A 25,543-nucleotide genomic window follows, 5' to 3' on the forward strand; every position below is an offset into this window, starting at 1 on the left:
AAATACCTTCAGCACTCGGACGTAGGGGAGCCCGTCTGGGCCGTGGCTGCTGCCGTTCTGCGTGATGTGCTTCAGCCACTGGATGTGCGGCTGCGCGTCGCTGTACACCTTGCAGACGAAGCGGGCGTCCTCTCCCACGCGAACGGTGGTGTTGGCCGGCAGACCCGCTTGGAGGATGGGCCGGTGGGGCGACCGCTCTGTGGGGGGTGGAGTCAGGGAGTCACGGTTGGGTTTTTCCAACGTTCATTGCTAAAACGTCACACACGGTGACGACGTACCATTCCCAGCAACCCTGACAGTTATAATTCTTATCTCAGAAACGTTTAAAGCAAAGAGAGGTGGTGGAGCCATAAAGAACTAGAGAGGAGGTCCAGTGCAAAGTGGATTTATTGCATGTGAGTTAAAAAAAAGGGGGAAAGTGGCCATGAGGGAAAGTGAGATACCGTCACAGCACCCCCACATCTCCAACTATCCACATTCTTTTCCAAGCAAACATTTGGCCAGCGAATCCAAACAGAGCAGGACCTGATGAACAATGCCCTCTTTCAAACACCACCCGGCCTCCGCTGCCGCGCCGAGGAGCCCCCCAGCCCCCACACTGACAGCAGAAACCCACCGCCACACGCACACACAATGACATCACTCTGCCCGAGGCGCTGCTCTGCCGTTCCAAAACAAAGCCTTAAGGTGGATTCACTTGTGGGAATGCGCGGATTAGGGGGAGGGGGGGTGAGACTGGGTGACGAAGGCTAGAGGCTGACTTTAAGGAGGACCGGACGAGAAGAAGAAAGAGTTAGCAGCCCTTTGAGTGCAATGAAGAAAAGGGATCAACAGATGGAGAGTGAAGAAACTAGGAGCTGGAGACTCCTTCCATATGTCTGTCTGCCTATCTTCCTCCTCCATCTCTCTGAAATCTGTCATATCAGATGATTCCCTCCCCTCCCTCCCCTCGCACCACCTTCCTCCTCCTTCCTGCACATTCCTAGTGCTCAACTTGTTTATTGTCTCTCTTTCTTTTTTCCCCTCTTCTCCATCTTTCTCCAGCCTTCTCACCCTCTTAATCTTTCCCTGGCAGAAAGGGATGATCGAGTCTGAAGTACTCCTCCTCTCGTCGGCTGCTCTCTCGCCTTAGAACCTACTGAACATACCACAATCTGGTATGATGGATGCGGCGTTTACTACAACAACAAAGCCGTGGTAATAAATTCAAGTGCAGAGAGACATCTTGGCAAGAAAAATAACTGTTAGAGCTCCTGCTTAGACCTTGAAGAGCGGCTGCTTCTATAAAAAAAGCCTCTCTAACCTTCATTACAGCCTGTCCATTTAGAGCTGCATTGCTGGCAAGTCTGACCAAATGACAGATCAAGCATGTGGTTCGGGATCGTGATTATGGAGGAACCCGAAAAAGATGAAAGTTGGTGGAGCACACTTAAATTAAAAGTAGGAACACGGCGTGTGAGTATGTGCGTGGGGGGGGCTGGTGCAGAAAAAGCTCCTTTACGGTCGATCGCCCACACACAGAAAAACAGCACTTAAGTGGGAAAGAATATAAATGAAGACCGAATTATGTGAAAACCTTTTGCCATATTGTCGATGTCTGCAGCACGAAATAAAGGAGCAGCAGACCAGCAGTTATGGCTGTTAAATAAAAGATGCTGATGTTTATTTGGTGGGACTTCATTTATCAATGGAGACGTTAATAAATGCCAGTGTTGATGGGGGAGAAGCAGAAGGATGGTTGAGGAGACAGACCGGGGGCATTCCGTGGTGGCCCATGCGAGACCGCTGAACTGTAGGTGACCTGGCGGTTTGGCACACTGGGCCCTAAGGGCCAGGGAGGGGCAGAGGCACAGGAAGCGCGGCATGGCACAGGATGGCATGGGGATCCCGACAAAGCGCAGCGTGGTCACTGGGTGCCAGAGCCTTGATTGAAAGAGCCGACGTCGAGTTTGACTCCTCATTTGTGTCTACTAGTCATGTGTGTCTGGACGTCCAACTGTGACCCTTTCTCCCGAGGCCAGTTTGGACCAGAAAGCATTGGGCTCTCTTGGTTTTAACGGCTGGCCTCACAGGTCATTTAGGGGAAAGAAACAGCTTCGTTTTCTGTGTTTCCTCTGTCCTATAAACAGTATAAAAGTGCAAAACGAAGCAGGAGGTTGCAGGGGGCAGGAGTTGTACAGCGGACATGGAGGGGGTTCACTGCTCCATAATAAAATAGAACAAAAACAAAAATATGCAGACTGAAGGAGAGCTTGAGCTAACTCTGGGAGAGCAGGGGGCCTGAAACGGGGAGCGACTATGTCCTTTGTATGTTTATGTGCCTATAGGCGCATTGTTCAAAAACCATCAGGTAATCAATCTCCATCTGATGCAATGTGAATAATATTCCTTGTTACCATGGATATAATCAAAACACAAGTGTGTGATTACAGCAGGTCTGCTTCGAACAATGGTGACAGCGGGGGAGTGATGCGGGTCTGGAGTGACCAGTGTCTGGCTGCAGCTGCATTCCTGGACTATCAGTGGATTATTGACCAGCCTTCACAAGAATAACTGTGGCATAAACTTTGAAAGGCGCTGAAAGGTTCCAGTGAAGCCAAAGGAGAACGGGTCCAAATCGAATTAAGGGCAAAGTTATTGTATGCTCTCAGACAACTGATCTACTATCTTTATTCCGCTCTCCTGTTGTTCCCAACACTTATTGATTCCGCAAACGGAGCAGGAAAAAAAACCCTCTTTGCTTTCTGCGTTCCAAAGGTTAAGGTGACGGTTCGCTGAGTTGGGTCTGAACTCGCTGAGCGCCGAGGCCAGCATGCCGCGTCCCGAGATAGTGACGCCAAATAATCATCTGCATCCAGTTGAAGTCGCCAACATACGTGAGCTGACCCTGGAAGGTCAAACAAAACAAATCCTGCACACACGGACACGTTTTTCCACTTACCCCTCGTGGTATTGCACAAGGGAGAGTGTGCAACACCACCACAAGCTTGGCTCTTTCATGAGACGAGGTCGTATTGTTTTCCACCAACTTCAAATAAAAGTTCTGTTGTTCTGGTGAAAAATACTTTTCGTAATTAGGTTAAAATGATGCTTTAAACTGAAACGGAACCTGCTGGAAGTAAAGGAACCAAAACTTAACCATCTCAAATTCAGTGTCCTATATATGAACCTCTGACTATGTAGCATAGGTACTAATATTCATGATGGACACCAGCGTCTAGCTTGGCAGCAGGCCTTGACCTGCACCTGCGTCCACAGTGCACCTGGGCCGTGAGGACCCCTCCCCGACCCTCCGCTCCTCCTTTATTGCTCTCCCAGGCGCAGACTGAGTGCATGCTACTAACCTACTACGTCCAAGGTGTAGGTGTGGTTAATGGACCCAAACTCGTTCTCCACCAGGCAGGTGTAGTTGCCCTTGTCCGACGGCACCACGCTTTCCATGATGAGGGTCCAGTGCTGGCTCCGTACCTGGACACAAGAGACAGGGGACTTTAGAAAGCAGTGCTAAACATAAGAGACCTGACTGACCAACTACCTAAGTAACTAAGTACTTCCTTGTGATCATCTGGTTCTTGTGTAGTAGACCTCACCCATCTGGGTGCAGTTTCAAACATAGTTATTCATAATTTGTGACAACAATTTGGCTTCTGTGGAATCCACAGGTGTGAGTGAACAATAGTGTTTCCGTCCACAGGCTGCAGCTACTGCTTGTACAGGCCTACATTTCACACAATGAAGAGATTATGCCACAGGGCTGGGCTCAGGTACAGCTTTTGTTCAACATTTGTTGACAAAGAGCGAGGAGCAAGCTGGCGTCTGGCAGCTTGTGTGTGCGAGTCTGCTGAAGGGGCCGAAAGGAAGCGACGCTAGCAGCTCCATCCACACAAGCTGCTCCCAAACTCACTTGGCAGGAAGACTCCGACTCCTCATAAAGCTTCGGTCATTAACCCGGGAGCCCCACGCCCTCCAGCATCTCTGGATGCCTTCGTGCATTCATGTCATTTCACTATTGTAAGTGTTGAAACAGGTATGTACAGCTGTGGATTAGACAAACAGTCATGTAAATGTACTATGACTATTACTATACTTTCTCAACGACTATCACTCCAGCTGAAGCCAGTGGGACCTGTTCTCCCTGATTGAGTTACCTCAGCATTCTCAAGTCATCCCAGCCCCGACGCTACCTACTTTCTCTATACGTTACTGTTTGGGGGCATTTAACCCTTAAGTCCTCGTCTTGGGTTTCTAATTGTTGGGGGCGAGGAACCATTTTGAGTCACAGCAAGAGGCTCTGCAAAGTATCCTGGCGAGAGGAGGCGCACGGATGAGCAATTCCAATTTCACACCAGAAACCCTGCCCCCGTTCCCTCTGTCCGCTCTGCTCCCGTTGCTCCAAGGAAGGGTGGAAAAGGGGTGAAAGGACAACCGGAGAGACAGGGAAGGAGGCCCGACGCTCCTCGAGTAAACGCAGTAAAACGCAAGCAAGCAGAGTTGACAGTGGTAATAAAAAGTGGATTCATTGCTGTTTGTCCTACCTTGTACCCTCCCATGCGGTCCTCCTGGCGGAACGGCCTGCTGTTTTTCAGCCAGCGTAGCGTGGGCTCGGGGTTGCCCCCTGCGGCGCAGCGGAACTTGACCGTGTTGGCAGCCGGCACCGCGTGCAGCTTCTTCTCCATCTTGGCCGATGAGGTCCAGTACGGAGGGCCTGCAAGCAGAGAAGCGGCGGCGGTGAGGCTTCCCAGTCGTGTCCCCGGCGTTAACACTCGGATCAGGCAGATGCGCCTGGAAGCGTGACAGCAGAGGAGCCAAACCTGAACCATTCCTAACACTCCGGGAGACCCCCCGCCCTCACCCCTCCTCTTGGCAACATGCCACACACAAATAGTTAAATAAAAACGCAGCCTTCCCTTGTAGACCCGGTGGGGTGTTGCAGAAGAGAAGAAAGCAGGATGGGAATGTGACTGGGTGTTGCCAAGAGGGTAACTAGACCATCACATTCAATTTCATTTCATTCCACTTTCCACAACTTTCTTACTCGCTCTCGACTTCCTCCAATTACCATAGTTGCCCTGTTTATCTGCCCATCGCTCAGCTAGATATGGACGGCGGCGCGAGGAATGCTTATCTTCCTTTACCAAAAACCATTATGTGCCATCAGGGGAGATAATAAATGTTGAGCGTAACCGCAGATCTCCAAGTTCTGTCCAGATCGTATCGAGGCCAAACTGCGAGCGCTCCTCCCACTGAAATCTGTCACCTTCCTTGTGTTTTGTCCATTGCTTTTTCCCAGTCAGCTGGATTTTTCTCCCGATGACCCCTCCCGTCCTCTCTCCCTGCACCTGGGAGGGTGATTGCCTAAGCAGATGGGGCTCAGAGGGGAGTCAAGACTCCAAGTCAAACAACAAACGCTCCACACCACCACTTACTCTCCGTATAGCAAGAGTACAGGCAACAGAGGGACCATCCAGATTTATTAACACAGACCACTACTGATTTTAGTGACACTGTCAAACATTATGTTGAGTCCTTTCTCCAATCTGCATAATCCAATCGGAACCTCCCATTAGTTTTCCTGCCAAGTAGAGCAAACTAGAAAGTAAAGTGAGTAAAAGGACCCTTCCTTCCTGAACGGATAAATATGGCAAGTGCTCCAACTCTAATTATTCGTGCACTTTTTGGTCTTCCTCCTCGCTCTTGCTATCTGCACTTCTCTTCCTCCTTTCTCACCCCTCCGCTCACCCCCCCCCTGTCATCGCGCCGTCACTTCAGGCAGAGACAGATGAGGTGGAGAGGCCGATCCGCCGCGCCTCTGCCTCCAGAACGACGTCTGACCTCGAACTGGCAGCCGGGTCAGAGGATGAGGCGGAGAACATGAAAGGTGAGCGCTGCCGTTTCCCATGCTCTCCATCCGAGAGGGCAGCACTTCAAACGAGGCGACCCTCAGGATGCCAGACTTTCACTGGAACTCCCACCGCCCCCAGAGTGCATCCGGATCCCCACTCACGCCTGTTTATCCTGAGATGACCTGAAGTGAGCGGAGGTTATCTAACTCCTGTGCTGCGAGTCAAGTTTTTTTTGCCTCCTGAGAGTTAAATCCATCAGTGTCTTGAAGCAGCTTAAAACATCATTACCTGCAGTGAACTGTGACTACAATGATCTCAATGATCTTATTTGGAGAAACTAATCAGTGATCAGTGTATGAGAGACCACATAACAACAAATATTGACGAGTAACAATGTTGTGATGATGTTGTGAAATAGTTTATTTACCCTGTTTCTCAGTGGTCGGACTAAGCAAATATGTTTTAGGAGGTTTTTGAAATATTACATATTTCTCAATATGATGACATTATTCTAAAAGGATTTTGTGAGAAGTGATAAGTTCAGTCTCAGTTTATAATTACTTACAACTTCAGTATATTCTATATGTACAAAAATAAATACTGAAATAGCTTTTTCATTGTTACCAGGACATCTGTATGATCTAACAGCTGTGGTTTCAGTAAAGCTGCTGTCTCTGAGCTGTAACTGCAGTTGTGCTGATGCAGACGGGTCCGCGCGCCCATAAATGTCCTGACACGTCTGATGATGGAAACGCGGCTGAGAGAAGAAAGCCGTGCTCCACGTGGCTCTCTGACTTTAATATGACATGTGACACCACCCCCCCAACCTCCCCGTCCAGACGCCCCACCCCCCATCCCCCAAACAAAAGCCCCAGTAGAGGGTCTTCTTCAAAAGGCTGCTGCTGATGGACTCCAAATGTTCAAATCTTCTATACAAAGTTACCATAAATGTTCCATTTTGCAGCCAACCCTGTTCCTACTGCTCCAGAAAGAAACAGTCCCGAGCACAAAGCTGCTCTCGCTCCCTCCGTCCCACCCCCACAGTCCTCGGCCGGAGGCCAAGGCTCCTCGCCACGCTTAGAGAAGTGCTGGTGCCGGTCCAACCCGCCCTCCCCCTATTCCTGCATATTCCCCTCCTCGTCGTCATCCTCCTCTCTTTTAATAATAATCTCGGTTAAGAATTTTCTGAAATGCACACACACACACAGCGACAAAATGCGGCAGTACTGCCAGAACAGCTTTCTCTTTGTTTTCAAACAGCTTATTACCACCAGAATGGCTGGAGCGGGTCCCTCTCCCCCGCTTTTTTCCTCTTGCTGAGGTTTTTTCTCTCCCTCATATTTAATGTTTTTCAGGCAATTACAGTCGGCCCGAGAGCGGAGCAGGGGGAGGGCCCGTGGCAAGACGAAATGAGTGTGGAGGGTTTTAACAAGATGTGGAAGCCCTCGTCGCTGCCTCGGCCCCCACTGTTCTGTGAACGCATGTGTGCGTGTCTGCATGTGGCTACATAAGCGCAGTACTACCCCAGATACGCGTACACACAACTTTCTCCCTCTCATACACACAACATACAGGCCCTTCAGGTGGGTAACTGGGTCCAGATGGGCATCTTTCATAATGGATGAGCCCAGCTGACTCGACTGGCTGGCTGGCTCCACGAAGCCTGACTACCTGCTAGATACTAGCTAGAGGAATGTCAGGAATCTCTGCATTCCCTGCAGCACCTAGCCTGGGAGACACACACACACACACACACACACACACACACACACACACACACACACACACACACACACACACACACACACACAGTATAGACGCAGGACCACTAAGGTGTAGGAGAAATGAGGGTGTAGGTCAGAGCTGACAGGGGGTTTAATGATATGATCAACGGTCTTGTGTGACCTCTTTATCATCACAAAGTCTGAGCTATGCTAATGACAACAGAGTGACAAAGCCAAGTAGATTAGTTCACCTTTGGGTTGAGGGCTTTGTGACAGGACTGAGAGATGTGAGACCATTGAAATGACTTCATTAGATATCTTTAAGAATCACATATTAAATATTCGGTGTGTATGAAAGCTGATGTCGTCACAGCCTAAAAACCTATATAACCTGCGCATTGTGATAGCAATGCGAGTGCTTGTTCACACATGTCTTTGATTAATGGTCATTTAGCAATGATGGTGGGTGATGTGAGGTGCTCACAGGGACCCACGCTAAGCTCCATGTGCGTTTCTCCACGTGGACAGGATGTGTAGCGCATCACAACTCAGCCATCCCTCGTTTCATCCCCCTCATACTCACTTAACTGCTTTCCGTCCGCCCCAGTATCCTCCGAGCGCTCTGTATCGTCCTCGTCATCCCCCGACGAGATGGCATCTGCACAGAGTAACCACGGTTACTGCTGCCCTTTCACACACGCACGCACACACACACGCTGTGAAGTAGGGTTCGCGCCGCCACATCCTTCGAAACGTGCACAATAACTTTAAAGGAAACGTAGGAAAGGGGCCAGTGGACACACACACACACACTCACTAAAGAGTCACTCAGAAAGTCCGTCCCTGACTCTATAAACGTAATGGCCACGTCCCGAACACAACCAAACCAACCCTACAGCCCCAACCTCCAAATCCTGACCTGACCTTCATCCTCCCCTGCCTGACTCCTGACTCACCTGTGACATTCACTATGAAGCAGACCGTGTCTTTGCCCACGCTGGTGCAGGCGTACAGGCCCGAATCCTTGGGCGTGGCATCACGGATCTGCAGCACCTCCTGCTCTATCAGCGTACGGTTGTTGGTGCCCAGAGAGCTGCCGTCTTTGGTCCAGGTGATGGTCCCCGTCGCCGGCAGAGGGCAGCTCAGCTTCAGCACCTCCCCCGGGTGCACTGAGCACACCGTGGGCTTAGAAATTTGGTATTTGTTGGACGCCTCTGCAGAGCGAATGGGGATGGAGGACAGGGGTAAAAGGATGAAGAGGGGATGAAAAAGGGGAGGAAAGGACGGATTGGAGGAGGAAGAGGGTGCACAAGAAGGAGGGAGAGGAAGAAACAAGCCATAGTGTAAGAAACAAAAACACCATATGACCCCCAATGGATGCACTTAAATTAAATTATGCAGGAGCAGCAATACAGAAAAGAGGCCGGCCTTTTTTTAAAGCTGTCACACCAACGTGTCGTTACCACAACCCCCCCCCCCCCATCTGCCTTTTAAAACGGAGCCATTAGGAAATACATCTGTCGTGGTACCAAGTGTGCAGAGTGATTGGTGCTTATAGAGTCAGAGCATGCAGTTATGGCCAGAGCAGCATGTGGAGGAAACACAACTATGGTCTGTGAGCAAGGGAGGGTTGAACAGTTGAACATCACCAGCACCACCAAGCCCCCCCATCCCCAATCCAGCCCCTCAACTTCAGCAGAGACGCCAAAACAGCAAAGTGTGTGTGGGTGAGTAGAAGCAGTGCAGACAGACCTCTCCAGCCTGAATGAAAGGCTCTAAAGCTCCATCCCGTCCGCCCGTCAGAAAGGAAAGCAGCCAGAAAGGTCCAGTGCGGAAGCAGTTGTCAGGGTAAGAGAAGAGAGACGGGGGAGGGGGGAGGGGGAGGCAGCTCTCTTTTTTTGGCTTTTCTCTGACTTTGGCTTCAGAAATCTGGCCCTGGCTGCGGCCTGACTCTTCTGTTTTCCACGGCCTGTTTCGTAACAGGGCCACGCGGATCTGCGGGCCCCGCACAGCAACGTCTGATGGCCAAAGCAGAGGCCGAGGAACTCCACAAGCTCCAAACGCGAGACCTTCGACTGCCGGGAGGAGATCCAAGTCCGCCCGCGAGTGCACACGTGCACGCCAAGTCCTCGGACTGGTTCAGGTGCACCGAGAGGCCAAGGTGAGCGTGTTCCAGGGGGTTCTGAGGCGGGACGGAGCTACAGAGGGAAAACCTGACCTGAAACACACGCCTCACACCCACCGCGGCCCACCCCACTCGCCTGCAGGCTCTCGAAGGCAGACCTTCGCGCGCATTTTACGCACGAGCGCGCTCATTCGCCGCTGGCAAACGGACAGGACTCAACACTGAAGCGAGAGGCAAACGGGAGGAACAGCGGCGGCTGAACGGCACATGGAAACTCCAAGGCAGCGGATGAACGGAGGCTGATGGGTGTAATTACAGGGGCCGTGACTGTACCTTTACTGCAGCAACACCCCGCAGCCGCTGTGAGCCTGCATGTGTTGCGAATATACAAAACACACACACACACACACACTCAAACCTCAGAGGAGAAAGTTATTCCCCCACAGGCCCACATGTGTGCAACCCTCTAAATGTTCCCCCCGGACAAGCAGACACACAGGTACAGTTCCTGTATTGTCGTTTATATTCTCTCCATTTCTCTTTCATTCTCTGACAATAATTAACCCTTTACTCCCTGAGTGTGTGGTCTGATAAGAGGCGGAGCCTCCGCGTTGATTGATGGGACCTGTCCCTGCTACGCACTTTTCCACACCGGAGGCCTCTGCTCCTTTATTATTTAGCATTAGAGGGTTTAGATGCTGCAACCACCGGAACACGAGGCGATGGGGGCATCTGTCGAGGAGTCTGACGCAGCAGCCAAACACCTGGAACTCACACAGCACACGGACGGGAAGGAGCTTGGTGGGAAGTCAATGCTCGTACACTAAGGGGGAGGTGGGAAGGGGGGGGGATGAAGGGAAGAGAGCACAGGAGGAGGAGGAATCTCTCCAAATGGCGCGTCTGAATAAAGAGAGCATGCATGTGTTAGTTCTGCCTTCATCATTTTCTTATCTCTGCTCCGTCCATCTGTCCCACTCCATCACCCCCTCCTCCCCGCTGCGTCTTCACCTCCGTTTCCGCCTCTCTCTCCGCCTCCCAGTTCCCACACTTCCCCGCTGACCCCGCCGACCTGAGCCTGACCCTTCCAGAACCTGTTGACACCTCCGGCGTGACCCAACTGTTCACGCAAGCTACACACACACACACACACACACACGCAGGGACGACCATATGTGAGCATAGACAGGGCTGGTACTTGGCCCGTGGGTGCAGCGAAAACACCTCACTGCAGATTTTTCATCTCTGCAAAGTTTCATCCCCCTCTGCACCACAGGAGGGGGAGGGAGGCTCTCTACCCCACCCCCCCCCCCCCCCCCCCCCCCCCCCACACACACACACACACACTCCATTTCCATCAAAGCACGTTCACCTCATTCCTCCCTCCATCATCACTATTATTTTGTCCCTCTTCTCCTGAAGCACATCTCCATTTCAAAACAGGCATTTCTCTTCTTCTTTGACAGCTATTTATAAGTGTCTATCAGGCGCGATAGATTCCGGCGTCCCGCTCTTTCTCCTCGTTGTCGCCGTCCTGCCCGGCAAGCATCATTTTCTGCGGCAAATCACAAAACAAGCGACAGTGTCCTCTTCACTCGTCACATCTGTCTGTCTGTCAAAGCGGCGAAAGCCCTGCAGTGATTTTTGGCGAGACGGCGGGTTTTTCTCACACAGACGAGCTCATGTTTTTTCGCCGTCTGCCGTCTCGTCTCGTGGCTTTCTGCACGATGGGATAATTGTGGCGGCTCCCACTCAGCATGCACACAGACCAGCAGGCATGCACAGACTCTCACATTATCTCCCCTCCTCTCTTCTGCACCCTCGCAAATTTAAATCCCAGGACTTCTCTCCCCCTTTTTTGTCTCCCCTTCTTTCCTGACGTCTTTTGACATTCAAATCCCCTCTTAGTGCTTTTATTTTGACAAAGGGGGCAGCTCCAGAAACTGGCCTCCGCCGGCACCCATGGCAACAGCCTCTCCAGTTAACCCGACGCTTTAACTCCTATCGAGGAATTCCCTGAACCCCAGCCGACCCCTTGAGCACCCTGGCAGGAGCTGGTGCTCACATTCATTGTAACCTGCAACGTCTTACAGGGATTTCATTTGCAAACATTATGCTAAATCCGCTTAATGTAGACACCGAGGTGCAAATGAGGAACATATTCATTATTAATTCATCTGCCAAATCCTAATGCATCATTTATTGCAATGTTTTTGCTTGCTCTGCTCGTTCCTCGTTCATGTCTTCAATCCTCTCCGGTCTCACGCTGACAGTCCACTGAGACCCGAGGCACACATTGGACACACACACACACACACACACACACACACACACACACACACACACACACACACACACACACACACACACACACACACACACACACACACACACACACACACACACACAAGTTCAACATCAGCCTACTGCAGGCTAATAAAAGTCATTGTGTGAAGGCCGTATATTCAGCCCAGTGTTCCCTCTCTCAGTTCAGTTCCACTGCCATCACCACAGTTTGCGCAGACACACACTCTGTGTCATTAACCAGCCGGCTGACACATTTATACTTTTCCAACTGTGCAGATAGCAATCCAGGTTTATACAGCTTGCTACAGAGGAACACGCACCTACCGCCCGTCTGGGCCGACGGATGTGCCCAGAAACACGCTATGAGCCGCTACTTACTGAACCACTCAGCTATAAGTCTCTGCCTCCGCGCTGATGGGAGCATTGTTTTGAAGAGCAGGTTCTGGCAGGGATCGCAGGAACCCCCGGCCAAACCATGAGCCGACTCCCGTCAGCTGTGCTCGCATTCAGAGCGCGTTCCGCTGCACCCGGCGCCAAATTCATTCCCCGTTACACGCAGAGAGGAGACTGTAACAGACGCACTCACACACACACACACCTTTGTGCTTTCAACCTCCATTCAGCTCAGTCGGAGTATTTTAATCGCTGTGCAAACAGAGAGCGCTTGGACAGCGTAAACACTCCCGCAGATACTGAGGTGGCTGGAGCGACAACAATAGGCCTGTTGTGCAGACCTGAACCAGTGCACTCGCTCGGCTTCTACTGTTACAGCCGCCGCAGGTAAACAAACTACCGGGGCCACCAAAGGTGCAGGCGTGGACTCCACAGAGACAACAGCTGATACCCAATCTGATGAATCTGAAGTAATTACCGCTCCCACACACGGGGGGGGGGACTTCTCCCCTAATGTGTCTGGTTATTTAAACATGAAGTCTTCTCTGTGCAGCAGAGAAACTGACTCAGGATCAGAGGAGCAGGCCAACCTGTCTCTGACCTGTTGATCCCTCATCATGTGACCCCCCGGGTCCAGCCACTTAATCCCCAGTCACATGACTTCACCATTACTCTTTACTATGTAATCTCTCCAACTAAAGGAGAAGTCAAATGTGCACAAATCCGCTCAGAACTTTCCCGATGGCTTGTGTGACTATCAGAAGCTCCCTCTGTGGTCATGTAGCGGGGCTGCGTGCCGCTCCGAAACCACCGGCTCGGCAGTAATTAAGGCGAATGCCAATACATGGCTAAGAGATAGCCATGTATGGGGGGGGGGGTCTGAAAAAGCGACGCTCTGTTGTCAGTCGAACTTAGAATTAGCATGCTGATTAAGGCCTCAGTACAAAGGGCCTTGGAATGTAAGTCACCATCCTTCAAACAACTCTAATAATTAGCTCGCCTCCGCCCAGACGCACATAAAGCCGCGCACACAGCCAACACATTTCACCTAAGAATTTCTGCAATGTTTGGTTTTTTAAGTTAGAAAAATAAAAGAGGGATTTAAAACATTTAGATTCACACACTTCAGAGGACAGAACAGAAAGTGTTAGATTCATGGAAACGGAGCCAAAGTCTTCCTCTCGCTCTTTGTTCTACTTTTGAGGTGCGTGGCTCATCAGAGCGATGCCAGCACAAACACTGTCTCCAGGAGCAGAGAGTAAACAAAAGTATGAATCGCACAATAAATGCTATGGAAACCGAGACGTTTCCATGCAACAGTTGGACATTTGCTTTGTGTTTATTTATTTTAATCTCACTAAATCTAGCATAAACCTTTCATCCCTTTGGCAAATCTGAATAAATGAAAGCTTTAAATTTTCAGTTTTTTTAAACTAACCTGTGAAAGCACAAGTACCAGTGTAAACAGCAATGTTACTTTATTACTAATCTACAGAGATAGACCTCCTCTGGCTGGAGGCCCTTTGTGGATTTTCAACGATTCCTGTTAAATTGGGTACCGACAATAATCCAGCGGGGCTCCGTTGCTTACCTTCGGGTTCGAGGGTGGCCTCCTCCTCCTTGGTAGCAGTGATGGGCGGCCTGGCCACGCCGACCGTCAGCAGAGACAGCAGGACAGCAGCCAGCAGCCAGGCCCACGAGCCCATCCCACTAGTGGGGGCCCACGCTCCCCATGCCCCCCTTCTCCACCTCCCCCTGGACACTGATCCCATCTGAGGGGGACCGGCCAACCATCAACTGCTGCCGGGTCAGCCTGTCACTCCTTAGAATTCACCCAATCACCTGGGCTGAGGAGTGAAAGAGTGAGAGAGAAGGGGAGGGGGGGGGGGGGGGTTGACAGTGAAAGGGGGAGAAGAGAAACATGATTGTGAGGTAGTTCATGTCCCGTGACGTGTTTTCTTTGAACACACTGGGACATAAAATGAAGCCAGATAAAAAGACAGAGACGCAGTGTTTCAAAATGCTGTCCAACAAGCCGTGCCACAGGCATTCCAAGGCCGTGACGCACCAGCAGCCAGCGCACGACCGCCCACTGTACCTGAACTTCTGATCTATACTTACACGCGCAAAGTGCGTTTGGCATCAATTAAGAGGTTTTTCTCTATAGACGTGCGCAGTTTAAGCAGCCAAACGCAGATGCAGATCGAGGCGTACACTGTGTAACCTCACAAGCCTGAGGTGGAAAGCGCCTTGTCTCCAGCATTATCTCCTGCTACGGGCTGTTGATTGCGAGTTAATAAGAAAGTCCGACCTCAGCCGATGACCTACAACGCGTTCTGAAGATGTTTCTGGCACAGGACAGACGCGTGGATTTGCCTTGATCTCAGTCCCGTGCGCGACAGATGCGCCAAACGTGTCGCTTGCGCCGCCGCCGAAGCGTTAATTGTACTCCTTGAGAGATCACATTTCGCGTGGACTCGATTATGAAGGCAGGAGGCCTTTAATTGGAATGCAGTGTTTAAACACTGGGACGGACTCGTCAACACACAAATCTGTTTAGCCACACATGTGCTGCTGAAACCTGCTAAAGCGTCTCGGGAGGTTTGGAGAAGTCACGCTCCCCTGCGCTCCCTCTGCTCCAGCTGGAGGTATCGATCGGTCTTCCCCGCAAAGACGCATGTAACGTGACTTTTAGGGAGCGAGTTTGCGCAAACACGCAAACACTGCTCCTTACACCCCCACCGAGGCTTCCACAGACCCGCGTACGGACAGCGGCTGCGGACGCGACGTCTGGGTGCGCCTTGGATGTATTTAATACAGAAATATGTGATGCAATTAAGGTGCGTGTCTATATATTATGTATGTATCATAATATTATTTATTTTGAACCAGACTGTGCATAAATTCTCGACTGGAGTCAATGCTGTCAAACTTTATTTTTTACTTAAAATAAACTTGTTGGGCTTAGATAATAAAATATGAATTAGGCTGCATTTTTTATTTAAAAAAAAGTTAAAATTGAATAAAGAAAATGTAATCAAACGTGTTTTTTATTACACATAACTTTAAGGGAATTTGCTCCACACATGATCACGTCTTTTATCCAAACTCGGGCTCTGAATGAATTTTCTTGGCACTGACTGAATCCTATTGACATTCAAATCGCTTGGCTTTTCCACAATAGGGTCTCATTTGGAGCAGCTCAGTGATTTAGGGCTCCGGCACCAAGGAGTGAAAAAACAACTGCGGTCACGGGATAATTGGCACCATAAAGGCAATGTAGAAAATTAAGCAAAGTAATAAATAACCAGGACACTTGTTAATAGGGCCTAAAGTGATGAGGCAAGGTGCTAGGTCCCCTGTCTTCTTAAATAAACTAGGATGGAAATGACTTTTACGCTTTTAAGTTATGAGGGAATAAGTGAATAAAAAGTAAGTTTAATACAAATGTGAAATAACGCGTATTTCCAGACGCTTTATATTTAACCACATGTTTTAAATTGTTGTCATGCAACTGTGTGGAAAAACACATTGAAACAAGAATCACGTCGCCTGTTCAGTCTGACAACTCAAATCTTGAGAGATAAGTTACTATGGACGTTTTCCAGCCGTTTTTTAACAGAAAACACTTACCAGGGAGGATTCAAATCGTGGAGATCTCTGTTTTGGCATGCACAGATAAGGGAGGAGAGAGCATGAGCTGAATCCAGAGGGAGGAATGTCTCCAACTCCACAATGCACCAAAAAAAAAAGCAAGAGAAGGATCTGCAAGGCGCTGCCTGCTTTTCAGTTTACTATTCCACCATCAGCCGGCATCAAATCAGATCTGAGGTTATATTCCAAACACCACTGGCATCGTAGTCCACCGCCAGCCGAGCCAATCCCGCCGCAGACGCGTTATCCCTCGATAACAGCTCCAAAACCCAGACCGCTGTCTCCCAGAAACTTTCCTCCCCGTCACCAAGTTTCTTCCAGGGCGCAGAACATGCCCCGCGTTCCCCGAGAAGCGCACTTGTCAAACTACACGCAAACTTTGCGCCTACGAGCTGCGTTTAAGACGCGCGGCGAGACAGTTGTCCGGCGCAAAATGTCATAAGATCCATCAGCGTGCGTTTCGCCGCAAAAAAAGTGCGTCTTTCTCGCCTTCCTGCCGCGGACAGCCCTCGCTCTGCTTCTCAGACGCTTTGTCAGGTTTTACTAGGTTTTTTTTCTCGTCCTCACGTCTCCACACACTGCCCTCCTCCTTCACTCCAGTGGGTGTCACCCCTCCTCCCCCTCCCCGCTTCGATGCGCCCCCTCGATGTAATTCGAGCCGCTTCCTGGCCGCAGTGCCCTCCTCCGCCACTGCAGCGCCGACTGCCTGGCCGTGCTGCGCTCCTCTCGCGCAGACCTGCTTCAGAGCTCGGAGCGGAGCTGCGAGGCCGCGGTGACTGCGCCCCCCAGCGGCCACGGCGCGACACGCGCGGGAACGCGCAAAGCAGCTTCCTCACGTGACCGTGGAGCATTTAGACGCCTTCCAAAGGTTTATTCAAAACAGGCCGTTTTATCAGGCGATTCAGTGAACGAGCAGTATCAGTCAAAATGACTTCATACCAGCTTGGAATTTACTATTTTTATCCAGCAAAGTATTAGTTTTTAATGGTTTTGACCAACCGGAAGACAAACAGCTAAAAAGAAACAAAAGCACAAAACGCCTGTAAAGAACGTGGCCGCCACGTTTGTGTGGATGCGCTGGTTGTAGAGTGCTTCAGGATGAATGAGGGGCCTTTTACTGTTTCGTCACCAGGGGCCCGTTTCCTCATAATGACATTAAAAAAAGAGAATAATTAGCGTCTGACGTGTCACCGACGTGTCCGAGACGTCTGTCATCAGCCTGTAAACCAACGCTGATGTTGGTCATTATAAGCTCCGCCTTCCGCCGTGACGTCATTGACAGGTTGCCTCCGAATTAAGTTCCGAGTTATACGAATTCAATTCAGTCAATAATATGTTAAAATTGAACAATAAACGTGTCATTTTATTGAATATTTTTTACTTTTTAAAATACGGGTTGACTGGGCTTCAGTAATACACAGACATGAAGGTTTGAGAAAGGCTTTTAAAACGCTGTGCATCATTGCAGAGGGAGGAATAACGGAAGTTCACAATAAATGAACAGGTCCCTCCGCAGCCGTCCAAATGAGAGGCCGACCCCCTGCGTCTCGTCCCCCGCTGCTTCAAGCTGTCTCCTGCATTGGTTCAGCCGCTCAAGTGTTGTGAAAGAATCACAGGGGAGGGTGGAAGATTCTAATCTCCGCAGACTTTTTATTTTTGTCTCACTGCTCCAGCGCCGAAGCCCGTTCCTTTATTGTGTTTTTGGGCTAAGGGGGGGTGTGGGGGGGTGCCATTCATTTTGAAAAGAGGCACTAACAAGGCGAAGGTTCGGTAGTGAATGGAGAGGAGAGTCCTGCGTGTGTTTTCTCCCCCTCTGCCTGCACCAGTGAAGCTGTCAGACAACAGTGGAGCTGACAGGTTGGCTGGAAATAAAGAGGGAGCGAGAGGTGACGAAGGAGAATTTGACTCATTTTTCAAGAGTGGCACAAAACACCCCCCACTGTTTCTTCCTCTCCGTGTGTCTCTTTCCTCCCACTACATAAGTCTATTTACAATCGCCCAATTCATTTTCCAGCGCTCGGGCATCACACGTTTGAAAGAAACCTCATCAAGCCCAGTCTCATGGGCCTTTGACTGAGAACTGGACGGACTCTGTGCCCCTGCACTGTGGAATCCATCAAAGTGTCATTGTCCCTGTTCATCTCTGGTGGGGTTTTTTTTTTTACGCCTCTTTCTTCCTTAATCCCACCACGGTGTTGGACAGAGAGAAAGGGGAACTGACAAGCTAATGGCCTCGTTGATTAACATATTGATTCCCTGTCGTTGTCATAGGACTCATCGAAGGGCCGGCTGATGTGAGACGTTCTCCTATAACCACATGTGAACAGCGAGAGTGGGTCCTGTTGACTGCTGAAGAAGCTGTGAGTGACGTGTGAGGCTGAGACACTCACCGGTCATTAATTAGACCCCCTGCTGATTTCCAAACTTAGCATTCTCTTAAAGTGAGCTAATCATGTGCTGGGCCTTACAGGCCTCCATCCAGCTGGTCCAAATGAATGTGCTGTCAGAATTTTCTGCAAAGTTATTCAGAAATATCAGAGGTGATTTACTTAGGGTGTATCAACTAATTTGGAAGCCGGTCATCATTCATCTTAGTAAATGGAACAGCACTGACTAACAAACGTAGTGCTACAGGCTTTTCAAAGCCCCTTGTTTTTTCACCAGCACCACCTTTTCCGAGATTTAATGTTAAAATGATACCATTCCTACCAAGTAGAGTCATGTCTTCAGATGGATCTATTTAAAGCAAACACAGTCATTTCAACACATCTCAGAGTCGTGCATAAACAGACAGTGTTTTTATTCCTTTTATACTTCACTGCCCCCCCCCCCCCCACACACACACAGGGAGCTGAGACTCTCAGCCGAGCACAGACCTGGCTCGTTTGCCTTGGGAAGATCCTTCTTCCCTTCTTCCTCAAGTGTGGTGCTGTAAATCACAGCTGACAGCGATACGTTACTGTAACTTCACCAGAGTAAATCTTGGAGAGACCATTTCATTGCCCATCTAATGTATGCCTGATATCCAATAATTAAAGCATCACATTCGGGTGAGTTATGTGCTGTATGAAATATGAAACGAATGCATGAGTGTCGCGGACCCGGGGGTGGGGGGTGGAGATCGGAGAGAGGCCGACAAGTTGTCGTATGCCTCGCGGTATAATTTAAACCATATAGCCTCTTGGCAACCGGCAACACGAAGCCAGAACGTGTAAGAGGAAAGAAGGCAGATCAAAAACTATATATTTTTAATCTTCTCGTGTGGGAGGCCCAGCCCTCCCACTCCGTCCAGCACCAGCCGTCTGGCTCAGCGGAGTCCCCCTGCCTTTAGCCCGGGTGGGAGACATCACTCGCTGCGATGACCTGGTCCACGCAACCAGGCCTCCGCCGCCCTCTCCTCCCACCCAGCAGGTAACAGAGAGCAGGGGCCGAGGGAGCGGACGGAGGAGGAGCGCGGGGTCAATCATCCGGATTCCTCGCATGCTTCCACCTCCGAGCTCCAGGGTGTTTGGAATAGCTGGGATGCCTGCAGGCCGAGCTCGCAGCGCAGCTCGGCTGAAAGGAGGACGTCGGGAGCCAGGACGAGGCTCGGCCCCTGGGAAACAGCCAGCGAGCGCGGGGGCCGGGCTGCAGGGCATGGAGGGCCCCGCATGGAGATCAAAACGCCCCCCCCCCCCACCTGATGGGCACCATTACTCCTAATAAAAATAACACAGGCAGCGAGGCAGAGAAACGCTGAGTGGAACTGACAACTTTATACCTCTGAAAAACATGAAGAACGAGCGGAGCAGCTCTCCTGGCGTCCGACCACTGACAAGAACTCCTCTCTCGCTCCTGCAGCCTCTGCCTTTGTCTTTACTCCCCTTCATTATACTTCTTTTCTGCCTTTTTTCCACGGCTCAGCGGTCGCACACAGGCAGTACGTGCTCACATGGCACAGCTCATCAGTTCAGGGAACAGGCCGCTTTAGTCATCCTGACCATGACTCAGTGCAGGTCAGCTTCAGCCTGTACTGGGTTTGTTTTTACTCAAGCATCTAATGGCATCTAACATGGTTCAGGATTCCTCATTGATATGAGTTGGAAGGAGTCAGTTGTAGCCGATAGAGACTCAGGGCTGTAACCGAAACAGACCCTGTGAAAGTCAAACGTTCCGCGTTACATTCCATCACTTGTTAAAATAGATGCAATGGCTAATAATAATGTGGTCGCGCCTCCTCATTGAAGGAGGGAGTTAGACATTAGCGCTGACTGCAGCGATCTGTCACACAAGCAGCAGGAAGTCGGGTTAAACATTACGTGGAGCTCAGAACCGTTGCTCCGAACCAGGGACAGCTGAGCGACAGCTCACAGGATGTGTGCTTTGTGGAGCATATAATCCACAGCGCTGTCCTCTGCCACGAGAAGGACTTTATCTCCGAGGGCGCTGCGTTTTCAAACAGGTGCTGCGGCCGATCTGCACAGAGCGCCGGTTGTCACAGACACTGATGAAGCGAGGACCAGAGGAGCAAGCAGAATGTGTTTGGGCTCACGCTGAAGTGCCCACCTCAGAGAGAGCCGTGCGTTCCCAGCATACACATAGCTTTCATTGTGTTTATAGATTGAAGGAGGCCCGGGGTATAAATCACAGGGTCAGTGAATGGGCTGTCTGACCTTTAACCCCTGGCCGAGAAAAGACTCTGTTCTGTTCCGCTGGGCTCTGCTCTGTGTCCTGATGTCATCAGCGAGTCATTACCGCTATGGCTTTCAACACCTCTGCCATCCCACCCTAACTCACGCTGCCGAGCTGCTATTGAACAAGCCCCCTGGCCACAGCACCTAAATCACTTTGTAGTGTGGCAGTTATAGACTTGACCTTGGCTCGGTGCTGTTTTCCATTCCCCCGCTCCCTTATTTAACTCTGTTTATTGTTTCCCTGTGTATCTACTTGCTGCTCCGTCCAGTGGCAGGGACACAAAATATTGTGCGTAATGGGAGCAGTAAACCGTAGTGCTCCACCATCTTTCATTGGGCCTCTTAATTTACACCTAACAGCTGCAGCCTTAGTATAAAAAAACACTATTATCTCACAAATGCGCAGTGTTTATACGGACCACGAATGTAACTATTTATCCAGGAGATGTTTAGACGTGTGTCAGTGATCCTTCATGGAGGAGCATGTTTACTCTTCATGGGTGACACAGTTTGTTAAAACATGAGCAAGGCACTGAGGCAAAGCACATGTTTTCTTAGGGGACAATTGAGGTGAGCCGGGGTTAACTATGTTGAGGCCTAATTCGAGCCGAGGAGTCTCCAGAGGAGCAAACGCCTCACCCGGGCCCTGACCTTTGACCCCCTCAGGCTGCTCCTGCTCTACATCCAGAGAGATAGATAAAGAAAGAGACGCAGGGTGACAGAGACCCATGTCTAATGCAACAAGTCTATACAGCAGATGAATAATCCTCCTACTTCCACCTTTTCTGTGCATGTTAATAGATACAGTTTCCTCCCTGTTTACACAGTTCCTCCATATGCGCAGAAACAGAAGGGCGACGGTGAGCTGGCTTCGTTCAGGGCTTCAGGTTGCAGCATGCCCACCTCCGGAGGCCCGACTGACAGATTTACATTGTTGTCTACCACGCCGTTCTGCGCTCGCAGGTCCTAATCACGCCGTTGAGCAATGGCAGCCCCCAAAAAGAAAACCCCACGTCTCTCAGCATCCACTGTTTTGTGTTTCTTCCACCCTCTTGCCCGCAGCGATGGCAGGAACCCTGAGCCGCACAAAGCCGAGGAGATTAAAACTCCTGCTGGGCCTATAAAATGAGCGTGTGCTTATGAAGGCACCTGGATAGATTCCCCTGCAGAACCGACAAAAGAGCTATTGACTTATTCATTTCTAGAAAACGTCACGGCAGCGCCAACTTTGGCGATCTGCCGAGAGCCCTCTTTACAGTTCTCTCTTCACATAAAGACAAATGTATGCCTGAACACGAGGCAGCTAATGTACACTTGTATCACTCTTATTGAAAAATGGCTCAGCACAAGTAAATGAATCAAGCTTTCAAAAGCGCTAGGAACCTTGGGTGCCCTGTTGGTACTTATCCCATCCATCATCATCAAATCACTCAGGGAAAAAGGGGAAAAGTTTCATTTAGTTTCGTTTAGTATAAACGTGCAAACAACTATTTAAGTATTTATTAATCATCCTCGCTCCAAAGAGCTTTTATAGAAATGACATACTGTAAACATCATACTGGAAAGTGGTGGGTCCAGTCGGGTTCGGGTCTTCATCCTTTTAAAGTGTCATCATAAACAAGCTGCAGCAGGATGAATGTGTTCTCGTAACAAGATGAAAATGTCTGCTAAACCCGAAGAAGCCACAAATAATCTATCATCCTGCGGAATCAGTGTTTGCTGTAATTAAATGTACAACCAGTCCAGCGCGCCATGTGGGAAAACCTCAGCTTGTAATTACTGTAACAGTGAAAGTCAAGACACACCTTGTAAAGTGATGCCTGAGAATCCTGGTGTTCACACTGAGCAGAACCTCCCCCCACGTCTTAAGCCTGTGTACAGCCCCACCCCTCCAAACACACGTCTCCACCCGGCCCGGCCTCCCTCGCCCGCTCTCTCTCTCTCTCCCTCGCCTGTTCTGCTCAGCACTAACTGTCACTTCTTTAGGATGTCACCATAATTCACAGTGACAACAAACAACTGGCTGTGATACCCACACATAATACAGAGAGAGGGGGAGCAGGCTTGGATAGAGGCCCAAGGTTGGGAAACATCACAAGGGAATAAGGAACTAAATAAATCTGTCATTTATTATCTCTCAAAGAAATAGAACCAATAATATTTTGTAGTTTGTGTGCTGTTATTCTGAAAGGCCACAGCAAACGTTATGATCGCCACCGTCAGAGGCTTTGACAGGTTGAGGTATGGAAGGCCGACGACCTCTGACCTCGGTGCAAAGAAAGAGGAGACAGAGGCGGGTCTGAGGTTTCGCCCAGCTTCTCGAATGCCGAGCTCATTTAAAGGTTTTCAGAGTGTGTGAGGAGCGTTTTCTTTCTGTGTGCAATCTGAAAATGAAAAAGCCGTGGAGAAAAAGCGGAGGGAATATTCTAGAAGCGAAATGGACGATTATTATTACTCAGAGTGTGTAAACGTGGCACCTTTGGGCTCTCCGCTTTGCTTTCCGACAGCGGTGCCAAATTGTTCTCCGCAAGATCGGAGCCACTTCTGAGACTTGATGGGCTAACAGCGCTGATCACTCGCTGTTTATCTAACATTACCCAGAAGAGCCAGATAAATCACAGGATAAACATTAACCAGGGCGCAGAAAGCTGCAGGCCGGGAAACTTTTTCAGGGAAAAAGAAGGAAGTCAATCACACACGCCAGGACAAACGGGGCAACTTCTAAACCGAAGTGCCTCGTAGCGCAAACAGTGAAAGTACTTAACCTTTAGATAAGCTTAACAGGAAGTTAGCAGACAGTCTGAGGAACTTATCAAATATTTACCAGGTGTTCACAGTACTTTGACAATGATCAGTGAACATGATGACATGCAGTTACACATCACTGCACAGATATTTATATGATCTTATAAACCATTGTTGCATTTACATTTATTATATTAGCATTTCTTTTTTCCCAGAGGAACTTCAGTTTTTAAGCTCACTTTGCCCAAACTGCCAATGTGTCGTAACAACAAAACCCCGTTGTCACGTCTGATGTCATCCCCACATCAGCAGTGGATGCGGCGATGCCATGTGTGTTTGATTGGATGTCCTCTGCATTCAGCCGTCTCGGCCTCCAGCCCGTCTAGACAGGGAGGTTGTTTACTTCAATGCAAAAGACCCGGGATCCATTCGAGCAAATTGTCCCATTCGCCACATTTTCCCTGTCGTCAGCACGACCGTCGGCTCCGCGCGGTGATTTTGGACAGAGAGAGGATGTTCGGTAACGCCACTGCATCCACAGAGCGAAGTGGATAAGAGTGAGACATAGGGCCTCGTTGTGGAGCGGAGAAGACGAGCGGGGTCATGTTGTCATTTCTGGTAGAACGACCTGCCGCCATCTGGGTGTCCGCCTGCTTGGCTGGTGGCTGCACCGCGCCTGTGGTGCGGTGGTCTGTCGGGGGTGTTGGTCCATGTGTCCCCTCTGGGGGAGTGGGGGGGGGGTCTGTGACCATGATGCCTGTTCCCCTGACCCGGAGCACCAACCCCTCACCCCCCCAACACGAGGCACCCAGCCAAACGCATACGCATAATAGCAGGTCAATGGCCACTTGCTCAACCCACTACATCTGTGTTAGCTTTTATATGAGCTTGAACCCCTGGCGACCAGATGGTACCGCCTGGCACCGCTCGCCAATGTCGCTAACACCGTTAATTGATTAAAGCGCACGCAACCTGCTCATCAATGCTGCGTTTCTGGATTCGAGTTTTCCTGCAGAACTACAAGAGCATGCATGAGCAACACACAAAGGGTCATAATTGGTTCGGATGAGTAGAGGAGCGACTGTGGGCCCATCTGCCCCCGGTATCCGGGCCCTGTGTGGACTGAATAGGCCCAGCAGCTGAGCTAAGAGACCTGTGTGCACACGGCCTCCGTAGCTAATCTGCTAATGTATTCCAGAGGTCAGTAGGGTTTCGCACCAAATCAATGGAGGGATTTACACAGCTTTCCCCTGGAATGTGCTCCATCCGCACTCCCGCTCCGGCGAAAAACATCCACCTCTGCTTTGCCCGGCCGTCCAATTTTCCGCGGCATTTAACCACAAAGAGAGGATGAGTGAATGTGAAAGGAGGAGAGATGTGCAGTGAGGCGCTGGCCTCCCCGGCCCATCGCTTCTGCCGCGTCCACCGCAGGAACCCGGCGGCGAGTGGCTGCTTTGAAGGAGGAGGAGGGCGAGGAGTGAAGGGAGGAAAAGTGGCCGGCGCACGGCTTCTGATATGAGATCATGGAGGATATTTCCATCGTCTTATCTCCCGCCGGTGTCTGTTTTATGTGAATGCGTGCTGGTCAGGAATGCGCCCGGGCGACGCTGCGCTCGACCCCTCCCCCCGCTCCGGCTCCGGCTCCGGCTGCCGGACCGGGCTCAGCCCAGGTCGTAAATAAGCCGACCCCGATAGGCGAGGACGCCCGGAACCCAGACGGCCAGATGCAGGACGCAGGGGGGGGCGGGCTCACGTCCAGACGGCCCGGCCGGAGACCCACCCAACACACATGGAGGGAGAACCAGCTCACTTTCACTGCCCTTAAACCCAGTTATAGAGGTCAGGGGCCAGCTTCATATAAACGTGTTCACTGCGCGCTTTGAAAGGGAGATTGATGATCGGCTCTGCCGGGACGTTTTATGTTGTTCTTCCACATATCTCTCCCAGCGTGACATATGGTTTGCATTGCTCCCACATGGAAGGCCGATAAGAAAGGAGGGTGTTATGTAAATAGTGGATTTACACATATAGATCTTCAGGGGGACAGAGCCCGGAGGCAGACGCAGATCGAGGTGTTCTCCT

General features: G+C 50.4%; 1 protein-coding gene across 7 annotated transcripts in view; it reads right to left on the reverse strand.

The window, feature by feature from the left end:
• fgfr2 (fibroblast growth factor receptor 2) overlaps positions 1–16,616 on the reverse strand; it is a 30,456-nt gene extending 13,840 nt beyond the window's left edge. For 2 of the 7 annotated variants that reach the window (XM_041073973.2, XM_055502427.1), the window contains exons 1-7: positions 16,023–16,616; positions 13,981–14,236; positions 8,524–8,781; positions 8,151–8,225; positions 4,536–4,705; positions 3,345–3,468; positions 7–197 (exon numbers count right to left, since the gene is read on the reverse strand). In XM_041073973.2, coding sequence (XP_040929907.1) covers positions 7–197; positions 3,345–3,468; positions 4,536–4,705; positions 8,151–8,225; positions 8,524–8,781; positions 13,981–14,161 — 999 coding nt within the window. In that variant the 5' untranslated portion in view covers positions 14,162–14,236; positions 16,023–16,616. The remainder of the gene's footprint in view (positions 1–6; positions 198–3,344; positions 3,469–4,535; positions 4,706–8,150; positions 8,226–8,523; positions 8,782–13,980; positions 14,237–16,022) is intronic. The other 5 variants (XM_029175069.3, XM_055502426.1, XM_029175073.3 and 2 more) reach the window with 3 other exon arrangements.
• Positions 16,617–25,543: the final 8,927 nt, after the last annotated feature.

Source organism: Betta splendens, chromosome 15 (assembly GCF_900634795.4).
Source record: "Betta splendens chromosome 15, fBetSpl5.4, whole genome shotgun sequence".
Taxonomy (NCBI): Eukaryota; Metazoa; Chordata; class Actinopteri; order Anabantiformes; family Osphronemidae; genus Betta; species Betta splendens.